General features: G+C 39.4%; 1 protein-coding gene across 6 annotated transcripts in view; it reads right to left on the bottom strand.

Annotated features, from left to right (window-relative positions):
* mllt10 (MLLT10 histone lysine methyltransferase DOT1L cofactor) overlaps window positions 1-16,449 on the bottom strand; it is a 41,925-nt gene that overhangs the window by 17,816 nt on the left and 7,660 nt on the right. Inside the window, exons 2-11 of one of the 6 annotated variants that reach the window (XM_088283176.1) lie at window positions 16,108-16,187; window positions 14,505-14,559; window positions 12,362-12,471; window positions 11,265-11,368; window positions 11,018-11,111; window positions 10,429-10,491; window positions 7,662-7,751; window positions 2,626-2,724; window positions 1,861-2,191; window positions 983-1,192 (exon numbers count right to left, since the gene is read on the bottom strand). In XM_088283176.1, the coding sequence (XP_088139302.1) occupies window positions 983-1,192; window positions 1,861-2,191; window positions 2,626-2,724; window positions 7,662-7,751; window positions 10,429-10,491; window positions 11,018-11,111; window positions 11,265-11,368; window positions 12,362-12,471; window positions 14,505-14,559; window positions 16,108-16,187 (1,236 nt within the window). The remainder of the gene's footprint in view (window positions 1-982; window positions 1,193-1,860; window positions 2,192-2,625; window positions 2,725-7,661; window positions 7,752-10,428; window positions 10,492-11,017; window positions 11,112-11,264; window positions 11,369-12,361; window positions 12,472-14,504; window positions 14,560-16,107; window positions 16,188-16,449) is intronic. The other 5 variants (XM_088283178.1, XM_088283177.1, XM_088283180.1 and 2 more) reach the window with 5 other exon arrangements.

The raw sequence follows: 16,449 nt of genomic DNA, 5'->3' as shown, positions 1-16,449 counted from the left end.
GCTTGCATTATGAATTCTAAGTATCATTACTAATGTAAGTAGCACCTCTGAGAATACAAGATTTTAATTGGCTTCCCCCATCAGGTGCAGGACACGTTGCAATGTTTTCATGTATGTATCCGTAATATAATGACATTTTGTTTTTTTAATACAGCCTGCATTTTTTTAAAATGCTTTTATTGTTTTTTATATATTATATATATATATATATATATATATATATATATATATAATATATATATATACACATATATATATTATATATACTGATATCAGAAATCCCTTTATTGTCATTGTAATCAAGTGTGCAACGAGATTAGAGATCTATACATATATATACATATATATATATATATATATATACACATATATATATTATATATACATATATATTATACATATATATTATATATATATATATATATATACACACACACACACACATGTATACATATACACATATATACATATACATATATATATACATATATATACATACATAGGGCTGCACGATAATTGGAAAAACATGTCCTATGCTATATGGATGCTGACCATAGCGATATCAATATTGTATTGGTATTTAACATGTGCATAAAGATGACATTTTCAATGAAATAAGTAATTTCTTTATCTTGCATTTAAATAAGCAAGCTCAGTATGTTCTTAGCTAATTAATTGTAATTCACCTAGATAGCGGTCAACTATTGGGTGGCGATACACATTTGCATTTGACTTATCAAATTCAGATAAAAGCGTAAAATTCCTTAAGAAAATTATTGCATGTCTTTGAGCTACGCATATTGCAACAGCCTTTATTGCGATTTTGATATTTTCTCGATAGCCCAAATCTAATTTTACTCACTAGAAAGGTGACGTAAAACTTCCATACAGTGGGCTTAGTCTTGCTCAATTTAACTGTGTCAGCACAATATAAAACCAAGTTCAGGTTGAAAACATGATAAAAGATGAGCACAATTATCACCTGCGGGAGCGCTCGTTGCAAGAGAGCCAAAAAGATTTGTTGTTCCCTCTGAGGCACCTCCCTCGGTACTCGGCTTTACGAGGCAGCTGAAAGATGGCGGCGACGAGAAGGAAGTCACGGCTCCTGGACGTAAGGAGGAGTCGGCGAAGCTCAGGAAATCAGAGGATGTGGGGGCAGAGGGTGTCTTGCCGGCACTCGTCAACAGCAGCCCTTGAGAAGACAGGTGTGCGAAGGCGGAGGAAATGAGATAAGACAATACAATATGGAACACTTTGAAATGGGCTGTGATGATCCAATAGCGGATGAGAGAAAGCTAGGGAGGGGCCGGAGGAACTATACATTTAGAGTGTAAAAACCCCCCTATGAACATACTTTCTTTCCAAACAGTGTGAGCACAAGAAAAACAAGATAAGGACAATAATCTTTTAATTTAGTTTTATGAATCTCCATCCGCTCTAAAGTAAGCCCTCCCGCTTCACGCAGTCCTCCCACAAAGGAAGTACGCAGAGGGATGAATTCACTCCTCCTTAGACAGACAAAACACACACCTGATGAGAGCTCAAGGTTCTGATTATAGAAAACACAAGAGCTTAGTGTAAGCACTGACTCCTTCAGGCGCCCCACATGTCTCTGTGTGTGTTTTCTCAGACAAGTACCAAGATTACAGGAGCCAGAGTCCAGAGACAAAACATTGGTATCAAGGCCAAACAACAACAACAAAATTCTGGGGTCTGGTCAGACTCTAGTCACACAACATAAACACATTCAGCGGGTAAGCCACCAGATGATCCGACACTTTGCTACCATGTTTGTAACTGCAGGCTCTTTTTTTTAGTCTACAAATGAACATTCAGACACATTTGTAGGTATCAATTTACCTTGGTGGAAAGGCCCAGAGGAGGCAGAGGCAGATGTGGCGGTTGCCATGGTGACTACAGCAGATGGGAGAGCTTTCCCTGAGGAGGTGAGAGACTTCCGGCCACCTCTCTGTCCCACTGTATGACTTCCAGCGGCAGTTTTCTTGCTCTTCATGTCAGAAACCATCTTCCCGGCATCAAGACAGTCCTTGGCGCTTCCCAGAGAGTGAGTGGACGACACTTCCTGAAAGTTGGCGTTGGTGAAACGGGCGCTACCGTCATCCAGACGCTTCTGTGAGGATGCTGGGTGAGGTGGACCCCCTCCCACTGAACTGCTGCTGCTGTTGTAAGTCTGGAGGTGCAAGGTGGAAAGTCAACATGAATGAGCAATAATGACTGCTAAAGCAACGGGAGCACAGAATCTAGGAAAGACGCTTTGAAAACCAACAAAACACCTTATGAGGAATTAAGCTCCTGCAAGTGTAGGGTATTTGTTGCTTAGACTATACATTACTCACTGGGAAATTTGACAACAATCTCACAATGTTAAAGACTTCATTGATTCACACCGTTATATAGAAAGACACCGAAATGGAAATTGGTTTGGCAGCTTTTTATGTCATTTAGCTTGCTAACAAACTACAAAGAAAACATGTCTCAAGCCAAGGGAAGTCAAACCCACTGACGACCGAAGCAATCAAGAATTTGGCTCAATATAGGATTTTTTTAAATTTTATTTTAACTTAGAGAGCAGTTCACTAAAGAAAAGAGAAGGCTGCTCCTCACCTTCTCTGGGACCATGATGTTTGGGAGAACAAGGGAGGGGGACATGTCCATGGAGGTCTTCTTGTGTTTGGGTTTGTGTCTGTCCCGCTCTTTGTGTTTCTGAGTATTTAGAGTACAAAAAAAAAAAAAAAAAAAAAACAGGAAACGGGGTGGGGGTAAAACAAAAAAAAAAATGAAATAACATAAGCAAAAAATAACTGAAAAAAAATATAACAACATGTAACCATTCTGGGAATGATTATTTCAACGAAGACAGCAACTAAATTATAGGAACAGAGCCATGGAGTATATGTGCGCGTGTGTGTGCGTACGTGTACTGCACGCGTGTGCTTGCGCTTGTGTGTGCGTGAAGGTAAAAGCATTACATTTCAAAGGATCACTCAAAGATGAAAGCGTCACAAGCACAAAGACAGTGACGGAGGAGAGATGAGGGGAAAATAAAGCTTTGGGAGCAACAGGAATTCAGCCTGCTGAAGTTTAGAGTGTCTAAGTGCCTCGTGCCCGAGTGCACACGATCTCATTGTTTCATCCAATCATACCCTCCTTCTTGGACCATCGCATCTCAATTTACACCCTCTCCATTTTGCACACTGCCAGCCCTCCTCTCGCACGCCGTGAGGTGGTGACCGGGTGCCGGCACATTTACACCTCACATGTACACCCCACACCCTAACACCTCTTTGCACACGCATACGGACAGACAGATGCGTATAAAGACTTGAACACACACACACACACACATACACACACACATCGTCAGTTAGACAGGCTGTGAAAATATGCATCAATTCTGAGAGACGTATTGGTGACGCTCAGTGTCGTGACAACTCAGATGCAGCACCACTCGCGTCTCTCCCCTCAGGGTCTCATTGGGAAATGATCACATGAAAGCCGGTGACAGTTTAGCCAGACTTCCGCACTGAGTGGCGGTTAACAGACCCCACCAGCCGAAATAGGAGATAGCAGCTCCACTGGAACCTGCTTGTGAGCTGCCTTCCGCTAATGCTAATTTTCGGGCCACATATTGTGCCTATTTGTGGGTGCAACTTAAAAGAACAATTGAGGAGCCCCATATATTATATTTAAATGCCATACTATATCTCTGGTGTTATTTTGAATTGAGGAAAGCAGGTGTTTTCAGTTAAACCGGTCTGAAAAACAACCCTATCTGCTCAGCAACAAGCACCGGTTGTGGGATTGAACATTGGTAAATGCGGCTCAACTGGTGATAATGATAACTAACCGAAGTAGCAAGCCAGCAAGATTGTTCTTCAGGGGGACGCCGTGAAGGTTTGCGTTTTGTTACTAGATGAAAACGAAAACCTGAGTTGTTGATGTTCTAAAGTTTTTTTTTTCTTCTTTATTATACATTTTCTTCATGTCCAAATCCAACTAACACAGGTTGTAATAAGAAACAAATCAAACCCAATAAATTAAGCGCAATGGACACCAGAGTGGTTCAGAATTTAATCAACAGTGGAATGATGACATAAAGCAATAATAATTGCTTTACAGGAACTAAGTAACTTACACTTAAAAGCCGGTATAAAAACACAGCAGCAAAGGTGACAGTTGAACATTATTTATGGTGGCTGGCTGCTGCAGCTACACACGCACAAACGCACACACCCACAGAATTGCATAGCTTTCTCATATACAAAGCAACAGGGGTACATAACATCTCTAATTTAATATATATATAAAATAGAGGTAGGTTTCCATGAACCCCCAACATTCTGAAATTTCTTTATTCATTATTTTATCCACTATGAACTATAGTCAACAGTAGATTAACTAGAAAATAATAAAAGATAAATACTACACTACTAAAACAAATAATTGTCGCCAAGAGAAAAAAACTTATTTGGTCACTTTAAGAATGTAAGGTGTTTTGGTGGCGTATTATAATTGCTCGCTTTGTAAAGCACGGGCAGTAAAGCCAAAATATAAAAGAATGAAATGAATCGACGACTAATTTGGGTTAATATATCACATCCTGGCAAACATCAGCATACTACTGTGAACAATGCAAATTTCATGTATGTACATCGCAAGTCTCACTATAATTTTCACTTTGTGTATTGTCTCCAATGATTTGGTGTCAATTATTAGAAAAACGTATAGTTCAAACAATATAGGTAATTCTGAATGAAAATCTTTCGAGAAAAGGTATACTGACAAAAAAAGAGATTCTAAAATTCTTGGTTGTTTTTCATTAACATTCCATAGGTTCGTGTTGATGGGGCAGCCAGGGTCGGATATCACTCGCGCATACACACGCTCATGCACACACACACGAACCCAAGGCACCGGGCGTGGGAACACACACAATAAACCTTCCGCACCCTTATCAATCAGGACAATTGATTATACAGGCCCAGACAATGTCTGTCAGTATGCGCTCACTGCCTTTTTTCTCTGCCGGCCACCATTAGCAGCAAGCTCATTTGACATGTCCAAGTGCTCTTTTAAAGTGCGTGAGGTAAATATGAGTGTGGCAGAGGATGAGGTCTACATTTATTTATCAGCAACGGTCCAGACAATGAGGGGAACAACAACAGACTGACACACACTCAGTCTATGTGGAATAAAGATCACGAGACTCATTAGGAGGAAAACAGTTGCTGCAGATGTTTTGGGCTCGAACGTGCACATGACTCAATCATTTGGTCACAATAATAAATCTACACATGAGTATTTAGCTGGTTTTGTGGATTTGTCAAACCATTATTCAGTCTATGAGGCCATGGTGCTGTGCAAAAACAAAATGTAACAAAAAAAAACCATGTATCACATTATCACTGTTTTGGCACAAATTTAAGATTGAATAAGATTCATAAAATTTATGAACGACAGGCAAAATGTCAACGATGTCAGTTGTAAAGGAAGGATAGAGAGATCTAATATACGGCCTGTTTATTAGTAACCATTCAGCACAAAGGTATCAGGAAGAAGAAGAGGAGAGGTTGCAGCTACAGAAGGGAGGCGAGCCTGGAGAGGTGAGGGAAGACGGGGTGAAATGGGGGAACAGGAAGTGAGAGGGGTATGGGGGTATAATCTGCCCTGGCCTGGCAGGAATTCCCCTGCGCCGTTTCCTGTAGGATTTGTGTGTGCGGGGGTGGGGGTGTGGATGTGTACGTGTTTCCTGGAGGCCTTTTCTAAGCGTCCAGTGTGAAGGATCTTTTAGCCCCTGCTGGAGTGTGACTGGAGGGTCTAAACATGAAGTGAGCAGAACTGATAGGATGTGTACAAGCAAGCACGCAAACAACATGAACGGCACACACAGTTTAGTGCAGTGGAACCTCGGTTGATGAGCCTCACCCATTTGCGAACAAAACAGACAAATATAAATTTGATTCACTTCACTTTGCAAACAATCACAGCATCTACATGGAACGCTCAGATGTGTTTTCTTTTGAGCAAGAAAGTTCAAAGTGCAAGTGACTGCGCCATTAGGAATCCTTGGAAAATTTTAGTTACGCTCGCTAAACAGTGAGCTTTTGGTGATGAAGCTGGGCAATGTGCCGCCATGTATTGTTTTTATTAAAATGTATCTGTAAATGTATTACAGGCGGACGAGGTCCGTTGCGAGAACTGCGGAAGTGCAGCGTGCCGATCAGTCGATGCTGGTGCTAGTAATAGAGTACAGCGATAAAGCAAGGTTTTTGGAACACAACCCCCATGAATGCAGGTCGCCTGACTTTGTGGGAAACTGTTTGTCTGGAGTGCTCAGTTATTGTCATAATATACAATAATAGAAATATTCAAAATTAAGGTTTGAACAGCTATTCACCCAAATATGATTGACCCCCAAAAATGGAGGTACTCAAGAAGGTAAATGTTATTTTTCCAAACACTCTTGATTTAAAGCCGAAAATCTATACTTTAATCATTACATATCAAATGTTTTAATTCAAGGAAGACTTGACTAATTTGTCATGTACAATTAACATATTTAAAAATGCATTTTGCCAGTCTTGCTGACGACTGAAAATGAAATCACGTGTTGAGGGCTCAGGTCACACCCAATCGCGTGCTCACTTAACGTTCATAAGCAGAGCCGTGTATAAATTGGTTATTAAGGTAATATGTCATTTTTGCCCGCTAAAATTCACGGTGCGATACTGATCAATAGTGGGACAGCGATTTGCAACCTTCGTCATGTTTATTACATGTAACAACATGTAAAAAGCACCCCAAACAACTCAAGTAAAATAAATTCAAAAGGAAGACAACTCATTAGCAACATCAACCCAATTTATACCTAGTGTGCATCGCTCATGACCCACAATTCAACACACATCTGGCATACGATTCAAGGACATGAAATGTAACAATTCGATTGAATCATAACCTATTTTCCAATTCAGATCAATTTCCGTAACCCCCCTAGAAATGACTAATTATGGGGATAAAAAAAAAAAAAGAATAATCATAAAACACAATGATAAATGATTGGACTCACCCTTAACGTCCTTGCTCTCATTTTTGCATGAATGTGAGACTCTCTTAAGTCCTGTTTTAATATCATACTGAGCACAATAACGCTGCAGGTCTGAGCAGTTGCTCAACTTCCCATGGTTGATGACATGTTTTTCTTTGTTATACTGCCAACTGATTTAAAAAAACATTGAATATACATACACTTCCTTTGTTGCTGGCAGTCAAGTTGTGCAATTCATTTCGCCTCAGTTGTTTTGAGATGCAGTGAATCAACAATCAGTTCCACATAAACTACTTCTATTATGGCCAGCCTTCTTATACCAAAAAGATAGAAAGGAAAAAAAAAAACCTCCCGGCCTTGTCTTGTTAGTTCAGCTCTTTGAAACTCATCATCTCAGACAAAAGAAACCTACCAATATAATCAAATAGAGAGCTACTTGCTTCAGCAAGCACATAGTCTAAGAGGTAGTGGTAGGGCATGTCTGACTGTCCCTCCACAACGTGGGCATGTAAAAGCGACAGTACATATTTCTGGTGGAGTCGCAGTCATGGGTGGGAGGCGAAGAGAGGGAAAGATCTAAAGGCTGCCTTACCTTCTTTTCCTGGTCTGGGGGTCTATCCATACACTGAGAGGAAGAGTCACTTAAGCTTTGAGATCTACTACCGCGGCCCCTGCGTCTTCGCTAAAAAGGTAAAGAGGAACTCCAAGTTACTGGATGAAGTTCAAAGAAAAAGAGGCTTGAACTAGAAACTAGAATAACTCAAGACAAAAAAATGAGGAGAAAAAGAAAATGACAGGAGGTCAGGTCAAAATTGAAAAACAAAAGTCGAAATTAAAAATCAGTCACATAAAAACTTCCATGTGTACTGTACACTACAAATTGCAGATTGCCTGTGAATGACCGGCTCAGTGGAACAAAACGCAGACAAGCAAATGCATATGCACCAAAGACGGCAGAACTAGAACTATGTTGACACGACCGGTGTCTTTTTAAGGGTACGATTTTATTAGGTACCCTGGGACACTGTTGCACAGCCTTGGCAATCGATCTTTGTCCAGGCCTGCTATATTTTACTCATAGCGTCGGTTGCCATGGTGATTAAGAAGCAGTGATATTACCTCCAGGCATAGATTAAGGAATGCATTATGCTTAAGTATTTGTAAAATCAACATATTTTTATTGATATTGTGCAACTTTAGATAAACATTCTTTGTTGGGTTTTTGTTATTCCTAGTTATACATTTATCGGAAAATAATTGTAATATGATACCAACATTTGTCCTTGGTTCCCCTACTCATGCAACAAGATTTTAAAGATAAACGGCTTTTGTTGTATAAACATTACCGCTATTGCAGGTAGCATGTCATATAACGCAATGAAAAAATTGACATTTTGCAAACAAAAACTGCAGGATCATCATTAGCATTGGCCGTGGTCTAAATTCAACAAAAATGTCCTATCTTCTTGATATGCTGTCAGGGATTATTCAATAGATATTTTCGGAAACCCATCCTGCTGTACTCATCACTGACTCAATCTCGAACAGGCAGCCATACAAATCCAGCATTTACAGCAACAGCCAAACCCATTTACACAAATCAATATGACAGCATGAGTTTTCCATTTGTGTGCTCACATAAAAAGAAGCTTGTCAGATCTTTTCATACAACCACAGCTATAAAAAGAGCAATATTTACATATTTACGTTTTTAACAGCATAATAGGAATGAATAAAATTACATATACATATACATATATACATATACATATACATATACATATACATATACACATACACATATATATATATATATATATATATATATATATATATATATATATATATATATATATATATATATATATATATATACACATAATTTTTTGAATCAAATAAAATATTTTTTTTCTTAGCCTCTTGCATACTTCGAAGCGCATTCCGCTGATGTGCACTGCTTACACTAGGAACAGGGAGATGCTAGTTTACAAAAGAGGAAGTTTATTTAATAGGCTCAGACACAAAACACTGCAACATTATATCAGTTGAGAGTAATACATTCACCCTTTTCTGAGTGTGAAGGTGCGAGTGCACTGGCCAGAAAAGTGCCATATAAATCTGACTTGTCATTATCATTATACAATATAAAACACGTCGAGTAAACAGCCAAGTAAGATCCTTAAAACAAAATGTACATTTTTATTCCAAAAACCAGCACAAACAATACAATTGTTGTGTTCCACTGTGTTAAGTTCCAATGAACGCTACATTTTCCTTACCAATACATTGATCTTGACATTGATTTTAATCAAATGCAAGATGGAAAAAAAAAAGCTATCCACAATGTGTATACGTAGATAAGATTAAGTTCATGAATAAATTAGACTAACATCCCTTACTCTACTGTGTATTTTGTTAAAAACGCACACACACATACACCCTGTGCTTGACGCATTGTGAAATACTTGGGCATACAAAAGATCACAATTCTACCTTATTATTTAACGAACATTTTTGAGTGAAGACAACTATCTAAAGCAGGGGTGGGCAAACTTTTTGATTGGCGAGCAACAATGGGTTCTAAATTTTGACAGAGGGGCCGGCCCAGGAGTAGATGGATGGAGTGTTTTGGTAACCTCACCTCACCGGAGCATTACAACAATATATATGTCTTTGAAAAACCTCAGTATTTAGAAAATAAAACATTAACCAGGTTTATTCATTAAATGTTTATAAAGTTTAGCGGGCCAGATTAAAACGTTTAACAAGCCGCATGTGGCCCCCGGACCGTAGTTTGCCCACGCCTGATTTTAGGGGAAATATCAACAGCAGCAGAAAAGCATACCATAGGCTACTCCTCTCCTGCTGATACTATAACCTGCGCAGGTCTGGTTAAATCGGTCCTAGAAACCAACCCTTGGGTTTGAATAGCGTAATTATACCACTGGATCAAAATCAGGATAGAACCTTTCTGTAGCCTTTTCAGAAAAAAATCTGCTGCAGTGTAAAGTACAGACTGCAGACATTGCTGAATGTTGTGACAGTGAACTTCTCACAATGACCACTAACTTACCGTTGAATTTTGTTGACTATGTGCACACTGGAACACAACAATGTTCATAGTATTGTATGCGTTGCTTTTTGGAAATACAAAATGTAAGGCTCATACTCTGCCGTATACTCAAAACTTCACTTGAAGGCGTCATTCTTTGCCAAACATGAAAAGGGTAAATAAATAACCCTCAATGGATATGACATCACAGAGCTAGCGCTCAGAAGCAAATTTGTTGGAGCAAAATTCAGTACACATAAAACACAGGCGCACCCAAGGAATCCGCAGAGACAAAAAAAATTCTCACCTGTGCGCATCGTGCTGACGTGCCATAAAATGTAGCTGGGTATGGAATGGATGATACACATTTCTGACAAAGGCAGTAGGAAATTGGCAAAAGGGTGAAAAGGTTCGGTGGGTAAGCGGAAAAAAGAAAGGAAAAGTGATCAAGGAATTTGATCAGAAGGAATGAATAAACAAATTAAGGAATGAACGTCTGGACGAATGAATGAAGGTCGAAAGCAACAATGTTCCAATCTCTTATACAAAATAAATGTAGAGGGAACAAATGTGTGTGCTTTCTGTCAAGTAATCCTAATTCCAACCTCAAAAAGCCGAACAAGCCTAACTGGAAGCCAAGTCTAGAGTAAAGTGACTTGTTCTAATTCCATCAACGCAAGAGGCAGACCACTCAACCACTAAAACAAAATGTACAGCATTTTAAATCTGAATAATGCATCACATTAAATATTCCATTTGCAATTATGATTAACCTGGATTTTAAGATCTCCCTTTGTAGAAAACCAAAAGACATTTGCCTTGCCATCAGGGCTTTGTAGTTATGAATGTCAAGGTTGTGTTAATGGAATTTGTGCCAAACACAAATGTCGACTCACCAATTTGCTGTGGTGGTATTTGCAATAACCACAATACTTGACGTTGTCTGCATCCGACCCTTGCTCCTCGCACAGCAAACCTGCAAACTGGGCACTGTGGTAGGACAGAGAAATTAACAGGCATGTTAAAAAAAAAACAGGAACCATAAATTTCTTTTGAATTTTAAAAGTGCCTACCCAATGTGTAAAAACTACAAAGCAACCTCCTCTGACCAGTGAGATAAATGCGATATGAGGGGAAACTCACCAAGTGACATGGAAGGCCTGCCTGCAGCCATGTTTGTTACAGGTCATACATGCTCCAGTGGCTGCTTTACTCTCTCTGCCTTGGTCCTCGCAGATATAGCATGTCTATATAAACACATGCCACAGAAACACACATGAAGGGACAGACAGTAGAGTTGTACCCATCCGATCGCATGACTGCAAATTGGAGCAGATAATGTCATTTTCAAGTGATCGTATCAAGTGTAAAAATATTATATTTTTTTTAGCCTTACGCACATGTGAGCTGAATCATAAAATAAAAAGAGGAGCGATTGTTAGAACAACAACTGCGTCCATTGATTGAAGTGGATTTAAGCGCTCTGGTTTTACTTCTACAATGTTGTACTGTGCAAAATTGACCATTTAGGAATATATTTATATTGTTACTCTACTAGTGGAATTTCGGAAATTGAATTTTTTTAGATTTTAGTTTGTTTAATTAAAAGGGGATAGTTACATGTAACTTGTTTGCATCCATAATTTGTGCAGCACAACTGATAAACAAAACAAAAGATTTGTATGTTTACTTGTCTTGAACCATTGTTGCGCCACACTTGAAGCCATAAAAAAAGGACATACCTGGGATCATTTTTCTTAATTAATGAATAAATTGTAAGACAATTTGGATGTGCTCTGTTTCTTCTAAGTGCACTGCTGAAGTATCAAATTGGAACTATCACTTTATTTTTAAGCACTTTCAAAACAAAACACATGACCCAAGTGTTGTCTGTATATAGCAGTGAGGTTAAAATAAATAAAAAAAATATGACATTTGTGTTGATAAAAATATACATTAAAAAAAGAAAAAAATAACATCTAAAACAGTATTGAAAGCCAAAGAGAAAATGTGTGTTTTTAGCAAAGAATTAAAAAAGGAATTGCACCGCTGTGTCGAAAGTGCAGAGAAAGCTCATTTCAATATTTTGGGTAAACAACTGAAAAGGCGCATCAAAGTGATCAAAAGCGGTTTGTGAGAAAAGCATGAATTTGAATCTCAGTGATGAGCTTTGACCAGTTGACACAACACACAACCAAATACTTGAAACAACTTTCTAAACATTTAGATTTATTTGTTACCTTGTTATAGCGATCATGGGGCACAGATTGTAGTACGATGGGCTCCATAGTTGAGACATTTGCAAACTCCACTTCGGGTATGTAAAGGGCACACACCACATGGGCCCAGCCTGTAACATTTATATACAAACTGCTAAACTCGTTCATAACCAACGTTCACTAAATTACTAATTGTTCTATAATGGAATAGATGAATGTGATGTGCACAAGCATTGATTGATAAAAAGTGACAGTTGTCACCACATTCAAGTGACGATGCACATCATGAATGCATGCAGCAAAGACGTTTATTTCCTGATTGGTTCATTTCAAGGTCACCTGCAACTAATACTGTGGAATTTGCATGGACTGGAAATGAATAAACAGACCTTGGCAGGTGACTCCTATTTCAAAAATTTCAAATTCCATTTGTAGAGAGTGTTGTAATTATATAGAATTTGTAACAGAGAACATCAAATACAGTTGGATCGATAAAACCCGGTCCGTGGCGCACCGTGCGTTGACCGTGAGAAAAGTCCTCCTGCCAACATTATTGAAAAAGAAGTTTAGAACACTCCGATTCTGCCTACCCCCTAAAAAAGTCTATTTGACTAACTGAAATGTAATATTTAATTGAGTCAAATGCCCACTCCTCGTGAATATGCAAGTAAGAATGCAACATAAGTCAACTGAATTGAACACTGAAAATTTTAACTGATACCGTTGCAATTAACTTAAGAGGCTTTTTATTGTGCCACCAAACAGGCACAGCAGCTGCCTGTCAGCAAAGACAAACTGACAGCAGAATTGATGACAAATTGAGGAGTGGCAGAAGAAGGTGAACGGGGGGTCAGGTGGAAGTGGGAGACTTCTGACATGTTGGAGGTGTCTGTCTTTCGCCCCACAGAGGAAACAAAAACAGGCTTAAACTTACAGTTGAACCCCTGACCTGCCTTTGACCCAGCTGGCAGGACAGGGGAGCGGGGCAGAGGGCGGGACAGGGAGAAGGCAGCGGGTGTGAAATGGGGCATGTTGTTGTTTTGAAGTCCCTCCAAGAATCTGGAAGAGGCCTGTAAAACGGGACTATAAAAGTGGCACGGCCTTGCTCCTCAAGCTAACAATCCACATTGTCACCATAAAACCCCTTTTGTGAAGCAGTGCAATGAAGAAGTCCAATGTGTTTGGCTGGTTGAACTTTTGTCAATATATTAGCGTTGTGGTTCAAATTCAAGAGACACCGAGGCGCAATAGCAAAACTAAGCTCGTGGCTTGAAGGTTATATTAGAACCATGACCATCAGGAGAAGGTAAACAAAACCAATGCTGCATTAAGTACATCACAGTCTGAATTTCTGTAAAACTAAACATACAGTGAAGCATATAAGATGCTCAACAGTAAACTATGAATTTAATAGAATGTGATGAAAAACTTTCCAAACTTGAAAAATTGACTCCATCGTTTCTGTTGAGTCCCCATAATACACGATATTACATAAACTAAGAGTGTGTAGCAATTTGGCGCAATATGAATTAAGTTCAACTTTTTCTTCTTGAATCGTGGAAAAAAAAGATACACGGTTCAACAAGTTTAGGAAGAGAAGCTGACAGGACAAGATAATGAAAATGGAAGGGAAAGAGAGTGGAGAGGAAAAGGACAAGCAAGAGCGGGGTCGTGGGAAGGGTAAAATAAAGGAGAAAGTAGTAAAACGGTGTGTGTTAGTGTTGTCATGATGCCTCCCTGCAGGCCTGGACACAATCCCACAGCTGTGCCTCTCTCTCCAACTGATTCAATACACACACAAGCACGCACGCGCGCGCGCACACACACATGCACAGAATATTTACATTTTCAACCAAGCTGACCTCTGAGTGAACTCAGCAAGGAGACTCCTCACAGGCTGTGCACTATACCAAACGTGGCCCACCCCCTCATAAACATACAAACACACACACACTCTCACCCCCACACGCACACACACACACACCCCTACATAAAAGACAGACTGGAAAGGAAGGTGCAGGGAAAGCAGCACACTCACACACTAACCAAACAGCAGCTCTCACAGCACGCTCAAACCCCGTTAACTTGCCGGCGACACGCAATTATCAACACAAGAGGCAGAGCGCAGATGCAAGCGTGGTTATGTGCGTGTGACGCTGCGTACCGCCATTGTCCGTCCTCTTCAGGGCGCCATCCTTGTGGGGACACAGCTCACATCGCTGTGGATAAATGAGAAGCACCAAGTAAGCCCCGATGGCGACTGCACTTATTGTATCATAACAATTTTGAACCATTTGAGCGTGTGTGAACATATGACACAAAATCATGCGGAATATAGAGTGTGTGATAAAAATCACTTGCATGACTCGTCTTTCCAATAATTATTTTTGCGTTACATGTCCATGTTCACACCTCGCCGGCAGAAAAAGTTGTGTGCTCTTACTGCTCATTCCCGCCACGATATGAAAAATTCTTGAACTGTTTTCCAAAAATCCTAATGGTGCCGTGACTATTTCAACTTGGAGCTTTACAGGTACTGAAATTCTGAAAGCGGTTTAAGTGGATCAAATTTAAATACATCTAAAACATTCTAATTGAAATTGAGTCAGGTAATTTATAATCCACAGAATTTCGATTTTATAATATAACAAAAATGCAACTTTAACAATAAAGTCATAACGCTGTGGATGTATAATTTTGTCAATTTAAATATCATTCGGAGTGGCAAATAAATTACAGAAAAAAATGTGTGTTTTTGTAACCTGGTAGGAAACCGGATAGCCAGAGAAAACCCACACAAGCGGGGGAGAACTCCTCATAGGAAGGCTGGAGCCCGGATTCAAACCCCCAAACTCAGAACTGTGAGGATGATGCGCGAATCAACATGCCGAAGGAAGCTAACTTGTCCATGATAATTCCTTTCTTCTTCTTTTGTTATTAATAATGTATAGGCACTTTAGTCATAATGTTCTAAGCAGCCAGAATAGAGATGTCTGTGTTGCTTCCGTGAATCTGGTTCCATTTCCGGTTCTGTAGACATCATGTTTTTCCCTTTAGCCATGACCGGTAGGTACCCTTGTGTGGTTGCATCATATAGAAGCACAAAACAGGACAAAACATACAAGATCTAAAGTCCTGATTGATGCTGTACATGTCGCGGTTCAAATATTTGTCTATTTTATGCATGTAGAGTCTTAAAACTGTATCCAATCAACTGTAAACACCTCTATCAGCTGCTAAACTAAGTCCCTCTATGTTTGACAGACTCTTGAGATTGTGAAGAAGGCTTTATTGTTTGTGAAGGTCAAATTAAGTTGAAACTTTTACGTCTACAGATGGGGCGCGGAAACAAGAGAGCTTGGTTATATGCCCATAATCTCTTATCAATGCTTGTCACGCATATTTAATTAGACGCATGACACTTGACAGTAATTGGTGCTGAGCGGATCTGCCAGACGTGGAGCTTAAAATATGTTAATGACAATAGCGGAAAAAAAATGACAAAAGTGTTCTTAAATTTGAGGAATATAGATCTGTTTCAGGCTACATGACATTTACACAGCTTTTGCTGCGTCATAAGAATCCATGCATTTTCGACCGCAAAGTTAAGGACAGAGTGACATTTTAACATATTTGGCAATGTTCAATGAAATAGTTGTAACGATTTACTGTGATTTGTAGAAATAGGGATATAGATAGTCCTAACTAAATCTATTAAAAAAAAAAAAAAGCTTAAAAGAGATGCCAGGCGGAATTGTAAGACTCACCACGCGGGCTGCTCTCTCCTGAGATTCACACTTTCTACAGAACCATGGACCCGTGGGTACCTGTACAATGCCATAGCAGGCTACAGACAAACAAAAACAAAGCACAATCAGCAACTGGAGTCACACAAAAGCGCTCCCACATACCATATCCCACACAGGGTCGGACAATTTAACGTTTTCGAATCAAAATCATGATTTCAGATGTGTTTATGCGATCACCAAAGCTGCTTTTATTTTCAAGCTCACTAATCAGAAGTGGCATGCTACTCGTGGACGGGTTACGCTAACAAGTCAGCTGTGAGCTGGTTTAAAAAAATAAATAAAAAAAAGAATGCTGCGCCT

This window comes from Idiotropiscis lumnitzeri, chromosome 19 (assembly GCF_059441095.1).
Source record: "Idiotropiscis lumnitzeri isolate Australia: NSW breed Sydney's pygmy pipehorse chromosome 19, RoL_Ilum_1.0, whole genome shotgun sequence".
NCBI lineage: Eukaryota > Metazoa > Chordata > Actinopteri > Syngnathiformes > Syngnathidae > Idiotropiscis > Idiotropiscis lumnitzeri.
This window is presented reverse-complemented; position numbering and strand designations above follow the sequence as displayed.